General features: G+C 43.3%; 1 protein-coding gene across 4 annotated transcripts in view; it reads right to left on the bottom strand.

Annotated features, from left to right (window-relative positions):
• uggt2 (UDP-glucose glycoprotein glucosyltransferase 2) overlaps positions 1-16,671 on the bottom strand; it is a 437,193-nt gene that overhangs the window by 115,089 nt on the left and 305,433 nt on the right. For all 4 annotated transcript variants that reach the window (XM_041199272.1, XM_041199273.1, XM_041199274.1 and 1 more), the window contains exon 29: positions 11,508-11,666. In XM_041199272.1, the coding sequence (XP_041055206.1) occupies positions 11,508-11,666 (159 nt within the window). The remainder of the gene's footprint in view (positions 1-11,507; positions 11,667-16,671) is intronic.

Below are 16,671 nucleotides of genomic sequence, written 5' to 3'. Positions count from 1 at the left end.
TATGATGGAATACTCCCCACTTATCTGGATGGGAGCAGCCCCCACAACACTCAACAAGCTTGATGCCATCCAGAACAAAGCAGCCCACTTGATTGGCACCTCATCCACAAACATTCACTCACTCCATCACCGATGCACAGTGGCAGCAGGTCTGGCAGCATCAGCGGAGAAGAAAAGAGTTGACGTTTCGAGTCCTCATGACCCTTCGACAGAACTTAAGTTCGAGTCCAAGAAAGAGTTGAAATATAAGCTGGTTTAAGGTGTGTGCGGGGGGGCGGAGAGAGAGAGAGAAGTGGGGTGGGGTGGTGTGGTTGTAGGGACAAACAAGATGCATTGCAGGAACTCACCAAGCCTTCTTAGACAGCACCTTCCAAACCTGCAACCACTAACATCTAGAAGGACAAGGGCAGCAGATAGATGGGAACGCCAGCACCTGGAAGTTCCCCTCCAAGCAACTCACCAACCTGACTTGGAAATATATTGCCGACCCTTCACTGACGCTGTGTTAAATTCCTGGAACTTCCTCCCTAACAGTACTGTGGGTGTACTTACATCACATGGACTGCAGCAGTTCAAGAAGGCAGCTCAGCACCACTTTCTCAAGGGCAACTAGGGATGTACAATAAACACAGAGATAAAAACAAAAAAACTGCGGAGGCTGGAAATCCAAAACAAAAACAGAATTACCTGGAAAAACTCAGCAGGTCTGGCAGCATCAGCGGAGAAGAAAAGAGTTGACGTTTCGAGTCCTCATGACCCTTCGACAGAACTTGAGTTCGAGTCCAAGAAAGAGTTGAAATATAAGCTGGTTTAAGGTGTGTGGGTGCGGGGCGGAGAGAGAGAGAGAAGTGGGGTGGGGTGGTGTGGTTGTAGGGACAAACAAGCAGTGATAGAAGCAGATCATCAAAAGATATCAACAACAATAATTCTATCACTGCTTGTTTGTCCCTACAACCACACCACCCCCCCACCACTTCTCTCTCTCTCTCTGCCCCCCCCCCCCCCCCCCCCACACACCTTAAACCAGCTTATATTTCAACTCTTTCTTGGACTCGAACTCAAGTTCTGTCGAAGGGTCATGAAGACTCGAAACGTCAACTCTTTTCTTCTCCGCCGATGCTGCCAGACCTGCTGAGTTTTTCCAGGTAATTCTGTTTTTGTTTTGTGATGTACAATAAATGCTGTCCCAGCCAGCGAAACCCTCATCCTGTGAATGACTTTAAAAAAAATGTACACATCAATTTGGTTCACAAAGGTAGGGTTAAAAAATTACAAGAAATATACACATTTTAATAACCAGATATTTACCGATGAATCTCCTCATCACAGCACAAAGTGAATCAGGAGACATTATTTTATAACAGCGATGTTATAGCTATGCTAAGGTAATAGCCTTCCATCTTGTAAGATGATGGTTTGCGCCATTGAGTCAACTCTGTGTTAAGCATCAGCTGGTGTGGCTCAGGAGCCCCACTCTGGCATGGAAGTCTCTGCCGCATTTGCTGCAGAGGAAGACAGTAAGCTGAAAAGATGCACGATTCGCTGGTCTCTATATTCTTTGTGCCCACTTCTCATCCAGCTGAGCTTTTTGTTTCTGCTCATCTCTTCCAATGCCCTTACAAACAGTCAGCCTCCAGAGGTCATAGCCATCAGTGACTGTCTTCCAGTTGTCAGTGTCAACGTCCGCCATCTTAATATCTCGCTTGCTGGTGTCCTTGAGGTATGGACGCCAAGGACGTTGTGATCCATTGGCCAATTCATTGTACAGAAGGCCAACATCCATCCAATCAACATGGCTGAGCCAGCGTTGACTTAGTTGGTTTAGCAATGAATATATGCTATTGGAATTAGGATGTTCCAAGACCTCTGAGTAGATAACCTTGTCCTGCCAAGAGATTTTTAAAAATTCTTTCGCGGGATATGGGTATCACTGGCAAGGCCAGCATTTCTTGTCCATTACTAGTTGCCCTTGAACTGAGTGGTTTGCTAGGCTATAACAGAGAGCAAAAAACAAAAAAACTGCGGATGCTGGAAATCCAAAACAAAACCAGAATTACCTGGAAAAACTCAGCAGGTCTGGCAGCATCGGCGGAGAAGAAAAGAGTTGACGTTTCGAGTCCTCATGAGTTCTGTCGAAGGGTCATTAGGACTCGAAACGTCAACTCTTTTCTTCTCCGCCGATGCTGCCAGACCTGCTGAGTTTTTCCAGGTAATTCTGTTTTTGTTTATAACAGAGAGCAGTTAAGTGTCAATCACATTGCTGTGGGTCTGGAGTCACATGTAGGCCAGACCAGGTGAGGACAGTAAATTTCCTTCCCTAAAGAGCTTTATTGAATCAAGTAGTTCTTGCAAAAGACAATGACGGTTATCATGGTCACCATTACTGAGGCTTGAGACTAGCTTTATATTCTAAGTTTATTAATTGAATTTAAATTCCACCAGCTGGCATGGTCAGATTTAAACCCATGTTCCCAGAGCATTAGTCTGGGCCTCTGGATTACTGGTCCACTATACCACATCTCCCCAACTGATACTGAGGATGTGTCTGAGACAGCGAAGGTGGAACCTTTCTCCTGCCTAGCATATGTTGTCCAGATCTCACCACTGTTGAGAAGCGCGCTGAGGATACAGGCTTGGTAAACTCGCAGTTTGGTGTTCTCAGTCAGATTGCTGTTTGTTGTAAGGGTGGCCGAGTTGCTACTATTAATGATAAGAGTTTATCTGCAGACACATTTTGGGTGGAAAAATTAAATTTATTTACAACATACTCAGCAGCAACTACATATACCTTTCAACTCCAACTCTATCTCAACACTGACTGCTGAGGTAGTCCGCACTACTCTCCTTTTGGTAACTACAGATCATGTGATCTTCTTTAACAAGTATTATTCTTAAAGGTACATTACACACTAAATAAAACCATAATTACAACATTCCTCCCCCTTTAACTCAGCTAAACATATTATATTTACAAGTACATATTTTTCAAGACAACTTAATATTTACATGGGTAAGGAATTTAAAAGTTCAGTCTATCAGGTGGTTTCCTGGAACATGTGGAACATCACAACTTCAGATTCTTTGTCAGGAACCTCCTTTTTCAGAGTTGCCCGAACATCAGGTGCTCTGGTGGGCACTTGCAGTTCTGTGTCCTCAACTCTTACAAGAACATCAGACATGTCTCATTGAGTTGAGGTTCGGTTGAGTATCCTCAACAGGAAAGGCAGACCCGGTCATGATCACTAATGGAACCAAATCTTGGTGATTTGCCTCTCTCTTCCTTAAATGGTCCACATGTTTACAGATGATCCAGCCTTACACCACCACGTGGTAAGAAAGAGGTTCAGTCACCATACCTATTTCAACCGGTAACCACTTTGGTCCTTCTCTGAAATTCTTCACATATACCTGCCCTCCTGCGATAAATTTCCTCTCACGGCTGACCAGTCATGTTAGTTTTCTGGTGCCCCTGACTCCTTTCCACCTTCCCCTCTAAATTCGGCATTATTAAGCTCAATCTCGTCCTGAGATGGCATTTCAACAATAACTCTGCAGCTGTGACACCTGTTGTTGTGTGAGTAGTCTTGTAATGATAAAGAAAAAGTATGCCAGCTTGGTTGCCAAGGAATGCCCTGTTAGCTTTGTCATGCCAGTGTTGAACGTTTGAACCACCCTTTCGGTCAGTCAGACAATCGAAGTTGTGGAGCTGCGACGTTCCACACATACCAGTGGGGAAGGGTGGAAAGGTGCAGTTTTTACATGAGTGATACCGTTGAGGCTAATAAACCATTGAAACTCAGCACTCGTAAATGCCATGCTGGAAATAACCACTTCTGGTCGTCCGTGAATGGCAAAACTTTGATGTAGTTTCTCAATTGTAGCAGTTGATGTTGGTGACTTCGCCTCATATACATCCAACCATTTTGGATGGATATCGAAAATGAGCAACACTGTTCCCAGGAAAGGTCCAATGTCAAGGTAATTAATGTCAATGAACTGCACCCAGGGTCTACTTGGCAATTCCCATGGGTGTAATGGATCTGTCACAACTTTTGCAGTTGCTGACATTGCACACAATGCTTTAACAAACTCTATTTCACCATCCATCCCAGGCCACTATAGATAGCTGCGTGCTATGTTCTTCATTCGGGAAATTCTTAGATGGGTACTGTGTAGTTCAATTAAAAGCGGCTCCCTTCCCTTTGGAGGAACTATCACTCATGCTCCCCACAATAAGATGCCATCCTGGCTGATTATTTCATGTCTTTTGTTGAAGTATGGTTTCACTCCATCAGATACAGGCTCCTGTGACCAACCACGTAGCATTTGCTCTCATACTTGAGATAGGACTGTGTCCTGACCTGTCCAGTCTCTGATCTATTGAGCACAAACCAGCGAGGAGTCTAAGAAATTTAACAGTAAAACAAGTTTCTGTCGAACTGGGACGTGCTCCTCAATTTCTTGCAAAGGCAAACAACTAAGGGCATTAGCGTTTGCGATTTGATTGCCAGGCCTATGTACAAAAGTGTATTCGCATTCTGCCAGAATTAAAGCCCTATTAACATTTCTGTATCTTCTCTCCATGTTCCTTCTTCTTTCTGGCACAGACTTTAATCTCGGCCTTCTTTTTGACTTCACTATTGGCCAGGCTTCTCTCAGTTGCAAGCTCAACGTGTTTGAGCTCAGTGGCTGAGTCACCCAAAATTTCATCATCTGTCTGCTTCTTGGAAAATTCTACACCTTTTGCTTCCAAAGCCTCTTTGGCTTCATTTAGCTGATTCTTTAGCTCTTCTGTCTTGTTTTTTTATTTGTTTGCTGCCTCCTAGAAAAATGAACTTTGTTGTGTCTTCTCTGCCAACTCATTCTTCAGTTTGTTTAGAGAAGTGCTGAATTATTTTGGTTTCTCTTCATACTTTTCCAGAGATACAAACTTGTGACTTGAGGGCATCTTGTAGTGTGCGAAGGTCTTTCAACAAGCTTTCTTTTTCCCTGTGAAGGTTGCTCACTTCGTCTCGACCTCTGTCAACAAGCAGGGTCTTTTTGAGTTTCTTCTGCTGTTCTACCAGGTTTTGGCTTAAGACAGCCTGCATTTCTTCAAGTTGTTGAGTCTTTACGCACTCCTTTTTCAAAAGAGAAATGTTTCTTGCTTCTTTTTGGAACCTCAGTGGCCAATCAAAGTTGATCCCTTAGGCAATTTCGCCCTAGAAGGCTTGGTCCTCTGCTTCTCAACACTAACACTGCTAGCTTTGCCGATTGGCTTCCATAATGGACAGTTACTCTGCTTATGCCTTTTACTTGAATGTCTTCATCAGTATATGTTTTGAGCTTGGCAGATGTTTCTTCTAAACTTAATTAACATTCAACATTATTCAAATATATGAAGGTATGTTCCCCAATTACTGTAGTGGAAGCTCCTGTGTCCACTTCAATTCTAACAGGTTTGCCATTTACTTTCACTGTGACAAATATTGGTTCTGTCTTTCTAACTTTCAGATTAAACAATGAGTAAATGGCAGAATTAGTTGCTTCAGGCTTTTCTACATTGTAGTTTTCATTGAGCTTCTTCTTTTGTTTACAAGCCTGTTTGAATCTTTCCTTGCATTGCCTCATCATATGTCCATTTCTGTGATAATAGTAGCATTCAATTTTTTTAAACTACTAATCGTTAAGGGGCTGCTTGTTTCCACCTCTATTAAAATTATTCTTCAATTTCGCTGCTAATTTATTTTTCTTTATTCTACGGCTAGAGGGCGCTGTTTCCCGCTTCTCAGCACAGTCTCGCATTTTCAACCCCTTTTCAGCTGGGGTTTCTCACCCAATGTGGAGGACAGCATCATTTTGAGCACCCTGTATTGCTTTTGAATCTCTTCCCATGGCCAATGTTATCTCTAGCGCCTTCTTGAAATTCAAATTCATTTCTGACAATAATTTTTTCTGAATACTGTCTTCATTCACACCACACTAAGCAATCTCTGAGCAAGTCGTTCAGAGTCTTACCGAACTCACAATATTCCGTTAGCTGCTTCAAATTTGCAACGTAGCATGTGATTGTCTCACCCGGGGCTCTATTTGGCAAATTAAACCTGAACCTGTGCATTGTGAAAATGACACTTTGAAAATGACACTTCTTGAGGTCCATCTGTGGCTGGTTCAAAAGGATCAATTCTCCCAAATTGTGGCATTTTGAGAGGGGATATCTTCTTCAATTCTAATGGAGCTTGATACTTACAATCACTGGGTGAGGTACAGTGCCAATTTCTTTTTAACTTGATTTCTTCTGTTCAATCCTGTTTTATCCTCATCGCCAGTTTGTTGTAAGGGCAGCCGAGTTGCTACTATTAATGATAGAGTTTATCTGCAAACACTTCTTGGGTGGAAACATTAAGTTTAATTACAACATACTCAGCAGCCACTAAACGTGTCTTTCAACTCCAACTCTATCTCTACACTGACTGCTGAGGCAGCCTGTACTACTCTCCTATTGGTTACTACAGGTCATGTGATCTTCCTTAACCAGTATTATTCTTAAAGGTACATTGCACACTAAATAAAACCATAATTACTATGCCATTATTCCACATTCTCTTATTCAGCTGGGACACAACAGCTACAGCTTTTGCAATGTGAGTGTTGATTTCAGCATTCAGCAATAGATTGCTGATGATTGTGGAGCTTACATATCTGGAGTCATCAATAACCTCCGCATTATATTGTCAATGCTGATGGATGATGGTATGGCAACATCCTGGGTCATGACATTTTTCTTCCTGATACTTGGTCAAACCAGATTCTTACAGGTGTGAGAGTGTCTGCCCATTTGCCACTGCAACAGTTCCTCAGAATGGAATATTATTGTGACATCGTCAGCATAGGGCAACTCTCTGACAAGGATTTGGCCCACCTATTGTCTTGAATCTCAGGCAAGAAGGCTAAACAGTTTCTGTTAATTCTGGGATGTAAGTAGAAACCCTCTGTACCTTTGTAGAAGACCTGAAGGCATATGGCAGCAGCAAGATGGAGAATATGCCAGAGAGCATCGACACCAGAACATAACCCTGTTTGACCCCATTCAGGATCTCAAAGGGTTCCGATATTGCACCATCATAGCTGACCTTTCCCACCATCTTGTCATGGAAAGAGGAGATTACATCGAGTAGCTTCGAAAAGGAGCCAATTTTCTCCAGCAGCTTAAAAAGACCACCCCTGCTCACATGGTGAGATTAATGAAGGCAATATATAGTGGTTTCTTTTGTTCACTGCATTTTTCTTAAGGTTGCTGCACTGAGAAGATAATGTCAATTGTGGATCTTCCAGTTTTGAAGCCACATTGGAGTTCGGATAGGTGTGTTCAGCCAGGATCTGCAGTCTGACATGGGTGACACGGGCAAATACTCTTCCCATGATGCTCAGCAGGGTGATGCCTTGATTATTGTTGCAATCATTGTGGTTGCCCTTGTTCTTGTTCAGGGTTACAATCTTTGCATCATCCATATCCTGGGGCATTGCCCCCTATCTTAGAATGGTTACAGCACTGAAGAAGGACATTCAGCCTACTGTGTCTGTGCTGGGTCTCTGAAGTAGCAATTCACCTAGAGCCACTTCCCCCACCTGTTCCTCTTAGCTCTGCACATTCTTCCTTTTCAGATAACAACCAAATTCCTATTGAATGCCTCAACTGAACCTGCTCCCACCACATTTCCAGGCAGTGAATTCCTGATCCTAACCACTCACTGCATGAAAATCTTTTTCCTGTTACCATTGCTCCTTTTGACAGTTTTTCCCTATTTACTCTGTCAAGACACCTCATGATTTTGAATACCTTTATCAATTCTCCTCTCAACCTTCCCTTCTCCAAGGAAAACCGTTCCAACTTCACCAATCTATCTCTGTAACTAAAGTTTCTCATCCCTGGAACCATTCTCATGAATCTTTTCTGTGCCCTTTCAAATGCTTTCATATTCTTCCTAAAGTGTGGTGCCTAGAACTGGATGCAGTTTTCCAGTTGAGGCCAAACTAGTGCTTTATACAGGTTTAACATTGCTTCCCTGCTTTTGTACTCTCTGCCCCTATTTACAAAGCCTAGGATACTGTATGCTTTATTAACAGCTCTTGCCACCTTCAATGATTTATGCACATATGTACCCAGGACCCTCTGCTGCTGCACCCCCTTTAGAATTGTACCCTTTGGCCAGGATTTTCTGTGCCTGCCAGTGTCAGGCATTTTGGTGGCCTGAGTGGACAATGTGGTGAGAAGACCAAAAATCAGTTTCACGAAGTTGTGAAATAATTTTGTGATCGTCTGCTCCGCCCACCAATGGCGGGCTGCGTTCCCTGCCATCGGATGTCGGAACCTCATTGTAATACATAAGACTATCATTATAAGGTTGTAAGGTCAGATTCATCCCCCCACCACCTTGCTGTATCATCCGCACTTCAGGCGGGAAAACACACTAACGTGTTTCACAACAGCATATATAAGGTGTACACTTGGCAGGCTGCACTTCGCTCGGGACTTCAAGGTTTGTTTGCCTGCCTTGCTTCAGTCAGCACTCATGGTCATCAGCGGCAGGCTTCACAGGCAGCACCACATCACTTTTAGGGGAATTCACAGGCAGGTCTCACAACTTCACATTGTCCCACATTAAACTCCATTTGCCAGATCTTTGCCCACTCACTCACTACATCCATCTGCAACCTCCTCATGTCCTTTCACAACATACTTTCCTACCTATCTTTGTGTCACCTGCAAATTTAGTTACCATGGAACCATAGAAAAGTTATAGCACAGAAGGAGGCCATTCGGCCCATCTTGTCCATGCCAGCCCGAGGACACTCTGGTGTTCTTTCTAATCCCACCTTCCTGCACACGGCCCATAGCCCTGCAGTTTACAGCATTTAAGGTACAGATCCAGGTACTTTTTAAAAGAGTTTAGAGTTTCTGCCTCTACCACCAGCTTGGGCAGCAAATTCCAGACACCCACTACCCTCTGTGTAAAAAGTTCGTCCTCATGTCTCCCCTACACCTTCTGCCACTTATCTTGAATCTATGTCCCTTGGTTCTAGAATTCTCCACCAAGGGAAAAAATTTTATCCTGTCCACTCTATCTATTCCCCTCATAATTTTGTACATCTCAATCAAGTCACCTCTCAGCCTTCTTTGTTCCAAGGAAAATAACCCCAACCTATCCAATCTCTCCTCATAGCTACACTTTTCTAACCCTGGCAACATTCTTGTAAACCTCCTCTGCACTCTCTCCAGAGCTATTACGTCCTTCCTGTAATGTGGTGACCAGAACTGCACACAATACTCCAGTTGTGGCCTCACCAGTGTTTTATACAATTCCAACATTATATCCTTACTTTTATATTCTATACCTCTGCCAATGAAGGAGAGCATTCCATATGCCTTCTTTACAACCTTAGATAAAAACAAAAAACTGCGGATGCTGGAAATCCAAAACAAAAACAGAATTACCTGGAAAAATTCAGCAGGTCTGGCAGCATCGGCGGAGAAGAAAAGAGTTGACGTTTCGAGTCCTCATGACCCTTCAACAGAACTAGGTGAATCCAAGGAAGGGGTGAAATATAGGCTGGTTTAAGGTGTGTGTGTGTGGTGGTGGGGGGGGGGGGGGGGGGGGGGGGGGGGTGTTGGGTGGGGGGGAGAGAAGTGGAGGGGGATGGTGTGGTTGTAGGGACAAGCAAGCAGTGATAGAAGCAGATCATCAAAAGATGTCACAGACAAAAGAACAAAAGAACACAGAGGTGTTGAAGTTGGTGATATTATCTAAACGAATGTGCTAATTATGTTAATTATCGTTTAGATAATATCACCAACTTCAACACCTCTGTGTTCTTTTGTCTGTGACATTTTTGATGATCTGCTCCTATCACTGCTTGCTTGTCCCTACAACCACACCACCCCCTCCACTTCCCTCCCCTGCACCCCCCCCCCCGCCCCAGACCTTAAACCAGCTTATATTTCACCCCTTCCTTGGATTCACCTAGTTCTGTTGAAGGGTCATGAGGACTCGAAACGTCAACTCTTTTCTTCTCCGCCGATGCTGCCAGACCTGCTGAGTTTTTCCAGGTAATTTTGTTTTTTCTTTACAACCTTGTCTACTTGAACTGCTGCCTTCAGGGACCTGTGTACTTGTATACCAAGATCTCTCACTTCATCTACCCCTCTTAATATATTCCCATTTATTGTGTAATCCCTGTAACTGTTTGGCCTCCCTAAAAGTATGACCTCACACTTCTCTATGTTAAAATCCATCTGTCGCTTTACCACCCACTCCACCAACCCATCTATATCGTTTTGGAGATTATGGCTATCCTCTACACTATCCACTACTTGGTCAATCTTTGTGTCATCTGCAGGTTTTCCAATCGTGCCCCTCACATTCACGTCCAAATCGTTAATATATAACACAAACAGCAAGGGTCCCAACACCGGGCCCTGTGGAACACCACTTGAGACAACTTTCCATTCCATGTCTTCACTCCCCTCATCTAAGTCATTGATGTAAATCGTAAAACGTTGAAGCCACAGTACAGACCCCTATGGGACGCCACTCATCTGATGCTGCCCCTATACCTAGGTCGAACGACCAATTTGCATGGATCACCAGTGCCATCGCCTACCAAGCCAGAGTGGTAATGTACCTGCCCCTCCTGTGGCCAGGTAGAGGACATTCACAGCGGGCCTCCATGGCATTCAAAAGTTGCTCGAGAGCTGCAGTCTTCATGCCTTTCAGAGTCATGTCTTCTTTGCTGCAGTCCTGGGCTGGAAGCACTGAGCGTGGCTGTACTTTAAATATGGTGCCTGGTGTGATGAAGCAGTGAGGTCATAGAGTGGCAGGCAAATGAGAGCCCGCCTGCCTTCGAAATAGTGTGTTTCCCGGGAATGCATAAGCAATGCAGTGGGTTTGGGATGATACAGCATGAAAACCCACCATCGCAGCTGGCGGGTAAAACATCATTTTACCTGCCCGCTACTGTACTTAGTGCAAATATGGGACAATTCTGCTCTTTTTCTCTCTGTGTTCTTCCTACCAAAACGGATCACTTGACACTTCACCCTCCCTCTAGCAGAGGCAGAAAAGTTTGCAAAAATGCTGCAAAAGTGTATGCTTGATGAATTCAGGTGGTCAACACCTGGCATTTTGCTCATTACAAGCGAGTCAATAGCTGTGTGAAGTTTGTCCACTGTGTGTTCCATATCTAGCTCTATCATGACAGACAGGCTTTCTATCGTGTCTAGAGCTTTCTCAGGTCTCCATATAGTATAATTCAATGTAGTGTTCCACCCATCTCTCCAGCTGTTTATGACCTCCCCTGCCTTTGCTTTGAAGTATCATTAAGGCCTTAAATTTATGATCAAATTAGTCAAAATTTAATTCTGGTATTTTTATGATGCTTTGGAAATCAAAGCCCACAACTCTGGCACCATTAGTGGGCAGTATAGGGAGAAATTACTGGAGAAAACAACAGATAACTCTCCAACTTACCAAGTTAGCCATCACAATAGTGTCCATCATAACAGGATTATGCTTCATGCCCAGGGTGAACTGTAATCCTCTGGGAGGTTGGCCAGTAGTGACATCAAAGCAGTGCCCTTCAAGTAGTACGTACTCCAGTTCATATTCTGCTGAAACAATTCCTTCAACCTATCAGGATAGTCAAAGCAAATAAAATTAAATGTAGAGGGTAGAAATTCATCTTGGACAAAGGGGAAAATGAGTGATATTGGATTGTGTGCCCATTATACACAGCTCCTGATAATCAGTTCCATTACAATAAATGGAATTAAGTATCAGATGCTGCAAATACAAGGCAACCAATCTAATATCACCCATTTTGTGCCACCTTCTGAGATGGATTTTTACTTCAGAGTTTACTATCGCAAACTTCAATTAAATTCACCACCATAAGGTGACATGCTACAGTAAAATTGTACTCACCAAGTCAGGCATCAGTTCTGGTACTTTAAATATACTATTTGTGATATTTTGAAATATTGCAATTACAAAATTTCTAACACAAAACCTCATTATAATGCTTCCAAATGTTGATATCTTTCAGAGATCATAAGAACTTTTAAGATTTTGGGATGCATGTATTCGTGAAAAAAAAATATTTTATCAATCAAGACACTGTGGTTGCAAACAGTCTAGTTTCAAGTTATGACAGTGGTCTAGGAGTCAGTAGTAAGAGAGCAGGGCCTGTGGCACAGGCTGAAGGTAATGGCTTCAATCCTCCCAATATTTAGCCAAGGAGGTTAAGACTCACATAAAGCTAAATGTCAGGCAAGCAGTTTAGCAGCACAGAAGCAGTAGAGAGGTCAAGACAGATGGAACTTAGCTTGATGCCTTCAGTGCAGTTTTGGAAGTGGACTATCTGTGCCAATTATGGTACCAAGGGGCAGCAAGTAGGTGACAATGATTTTGTTCTTTTCAATATTTAATTGAAGGAAATTTCTGCTGATGCAGTGTGGAATACCGGGCAAACAGCCTGGCAATTTAGAGACACAGGAAGGGTCGAGAGTGGTACTGGTGAGGTAGAGCTGGGCATCATCAGTGTGCTTGTGAAACTGCAGCTGTGCTTTCAGATAATTTTTGGATGCAAAATAGGAGGGGACCATGGACAGATCCTTGAGGAATACCAGAGGTAATGGTGTGGGAGTGGAAAGAGGAGCCATTGTAGGTGATTCTCTGGCAAGGTTTAGATAGTTAAGAATGAAACCAGGCAAGTGCAGTCTCACCCAGCTGGACACTGATGGAGAGACACTGGAGTAGGATGGAATGATCAACTGTGCCAACACCTGCAGTCATGTCAAGAATGACAAGGATGAATAGTTCTGATGAAAGAGCATTGACCTGAAACATTGAGCTTGATTTTCACTACTGAGGTGACGAGCTCGAGTCGGGCAATTTGCCAACTTGTTGGACCACATCAGTAAAAAGGCTCCCAAAATGCATAATTTTCACTTTGTGGAAGTGGTGGGGGGTGGCGGGTGGGGTGGGTTGTGGGGTGGTGGGGTAGCAGGGCATGGATGAGGGGTAGATTTGCGCCCACCAACCCAGATGCAGATTTGAAGTGGCCACAGGGGCTACTGAAAGAGCTCACACTGTACTTGTTATGCATGCTTGGCTGAGAGCCCAGATTCATGAAAGGATTTTCTCAGCAGGGGTTCTGTGTTTTCCAGTTGGAGAGAACTGTTGACTGCTTGATTGAAATCTTTACGTGGTTATTAATTGTTCTTTCTGTGATCTCTTTTTTCAATGCCTTAATGTTTATTTGCATAAGATTAAGAAGTGTCAAATGTTTTAAACCTCTGTTATTGAGACTTCAGTGGTCTGCCTGATTGATACTTTTATAAGGTTGTAGGAACTATACCTTTCTTTCAAAAGACCTGTGAATGGGTGATTTTTTTGAGCAGTTCAACACACGCCATTGTTACTTTCTGATTATTTGGCTCTGTGCATACTGTATACAGAGTGAATGGACATGTAAAGGTCATGGAGGGCAAAAGGGGCCACGGGGAGCGGGGGGGGGGCAGTAGGTGTGGTCATCAATTGGCATGGGGGAGTGTGAGGGGCCATGGAGAATGGGCATGCATTAGCATGAAGAGGCATGCGGGGCAAGGTTAAGACCTTTTGGACCTACCTGAATCCAGACGACAGTTCATGACTCCTCTGAAGAGCCATGAACCATGAGTCAACCAGAAGCTTGTTCAACTCCACAAAAATTGTGGGGGGCTAAAGATGCTTACCCCTGCAATGGAGCTGGCTAGGTTGGGAATGAAGGGTGAGGGCTCAGCACCCATACCCTTATTCAGTACCTGTGAAAATTGGTGACAACAGGAATGGGGCGGGAATGCAGGAATTGGTCCTCCCTGCCATTTTTAAATGACTTCTGACTCGTTCCGACTCCAGGCCATTAACCCTGTTTCTCTCTCTCCACACAGGTTGCCTGGCACACCCTCCCCACCCCCGACTCAACCCCATGGTCCCCCATAACCTCCATGGAAACTCAAAGCCCTTCCATACCCTTTCACACAGAACCAGTGAACCACATAGTAACAATGACATGTGTGGAACTGCTCAGGAAAAAAAGCATTTTCTGCTTTAATTTCAGATTTCAGCATCCACATTATTTTGCTTTTGAGGGATAGTCACGGTCACATAGGATGTAACTTGTGCCATTGGTACTGTGACAAGAGTGGAAATCTGATTGGATGGTTTCAATTACCAAGTTCTAGCAAATATGGGCACAATTTGGGAGCAGACAATATATTCAAAGAGCGAAAAGGTAAGTTGGAGATGCGGCGATAATTTGTAAGGGCATTGGGATTGAGGGGTTTTTTTGAGGGAAGGGGTGATGATGGCGGATTTGAAGGAGAGGGGGTAACACCTGAAGAGAGAGAACTGTTAACAATATCCACTAACACGGGGCCCAGGAGGGGAAGACGAGTGGTCAGTAGTTGAGTGGGAATAGGCTGCGACCCCATGAGTTCAGGAAGCTCTCCAGTATCTCATTCTAACAGCATAGGATTAGGTATAATCTATTAAATCTGATATCATTTTTGGCATTTTTTTTTTTGCACCTTCCCCACTGCCTCTAAATTATTTTCATAATATAGAGGCCAGAACTATAGACAGTACTTCAAGTGTGATATAACCAAGGCTCTATACAAGGTTAGCATAACTTCTCTGTTTTTCATTTCTATCCTTCAAGAAATGAACACTGGTGTTTGTTTTGCTTTTTTTTAAAAGCCTTATAGAATTCCTATTTTTAGTAGTGTAAATATATGTAGATCCCTTTGCTCATCCACACCACCTAAGTTCTTATTTTCCAAGGGATATGTGTTCTTCCTACCAAAATCTACCACTTCATGCTTATCTATATTGAAATTTATTAGTCAGTCATTTTACAATTTTGTCTTAGTATTAACTATAATCACTAATTTGGTGTCATTCACAAATTTTGAAATTGTACTCCAATTTCCAAGTCCAAATTGTTTATGCAAAGGATGAACATCAGTGGTCCCAGTACCAAGCTTTGTGGATCAGCGCTTCCCATCTTCTTTCCAGTCTGAGTAACTGCTCTTAGCCCCTCTTAATTTTCTAAATGCCTGCTCCATACTTAATAGCTATTACATTAGCTTCCCTCAGGTCTGTGCTAGGGTGACTTTTTTTTGGATATTGGAATAGAGAATAACATTCCAAAATTTGCCAATTATACAAAACTTGGAGGTGTGGCAAACAATGAGGATAATACCAATCGACTGCAACAGGACACAGGCTAGCAGAATGGGCACACAAGTGGCAGATGGTATTTAATATAGAGAAGTGTGAGGTGATGCGTTTTGGCAGTAGGGATAGGGAAAGGCAATGGCAATATAGACTTATAGACAGTTCTAAAGTATGTGCAGTGACAGGGAGACCTGGGGGTTCATATGCATAGAACTTTGAAGGTGGCATATTAAGAGTAGTTAGCAAAGCATATGGAACCTGAGGCCACATAAGTAAAGGCCTTGAGTACATAAGCAGTGAAGTTAGGCTGAAATTTTATAAAGCCCTGGTTAGGCCACATCTAGCGTATTACTTCCAGTCTGGTCAAGCACACATTAGGAAGGATGTGAGGTTCCTTGGGGGGAAGTAGAGCTGATTTACCAGAATGGTTCCATTGGTAAAGGAACTTATCTGCAAAGTTATGTTGGAGAAGCTAGGTTTTTTTTCCTTGGGGTAAAAGAGGTTGAGGAGAGATTTGGTAGAGGTGTACAAGATTGTGACAGCTTTAGATAAGGCAGACTGATGCTTGACAGACTAGGGGATACAGATTTAGGGTTTTGACCAAGTGATACAGGGTGGATGTGAGGAAGAAGACCTGGAATTCATTACTTATGAGAGCAGTAGAACCAGAGATGATGAATAATTTCAAAAGGAAATTGGATAGTCACTTAAGTGTTCAGGTCTATGAGGATAGAGCTCGGAAATGCGACTGCCTGGCTTTCAGTGGAGCAATCCAGTATGGGCTTGATGGGCCGATTGGCCTTTGTAAATTCTTTCACAGGATGTGAGTGTCATGGGCTAGGCCAGCATTTATTGGCCACCCCCAATTCCCTTCTGTGTCGTAATGACACTATGGTATTATATCATGTCATTAATGCTGATTCTCCAAGTTAGTTTTGACTGCTTTTTGCATTCGCGTTCATATCACTCAAACATAACTACATTGTTTTTGTAATGATGACTCTTATTCATTTTACCTGGGTTTCTGCATTATCCTTTGATAAATTTGCCCTTCACAGAATCCCAGAATTACAGTGCAGAAGGAGGCCATTCGGCTCATCATGTTTGCACCAGTTGTCTGAATTAGCAACTCCCTTAGTGCCGTTCCCCGTCTGCTGGCCTTGCTGCTGCTCCCTCACTCTCTCTCTGTTAATGGCTCCAGTGCTGCTCTCGCCCGCTTGTGCTATTAATGGCGCTGCTGTTGCTCTCGCCTTCTGCAACAGCGTTATTTACAATTTCTCACTGCTTCATATACTGTTTATTGTCCTTTCTTCTCCGTTAATATTTTCTCACTAATTTCAGCTAAGCTTTCTGCTTCTACTCCAACAGCTTTATTAATAATATACTCCCTTCCCGGTCACAGGATTTTCTCCACCCC

The sequence above is a fragment of the Carcharodon carcharias genome, chromosome 11 (assembly GCF_017639515.1).
Source record: "Carcharodon carcharias isolate sCarCar2 chromosome 11, sCarCar2.pri, whole genome shotgun sequence".
Classification (NCBI taxonomy): domain Eukaryota; kingdom Metazoa; phylum Chordata; class Chondrichthyes; order Lamniformes; family Lamnidae; genus Carcharodon; species Carcharodon carcharias.
Note: the sequence above shows the minus strand (reverse complement) of the source record. Positions and strands in the feature narration are given on the sequence as shown.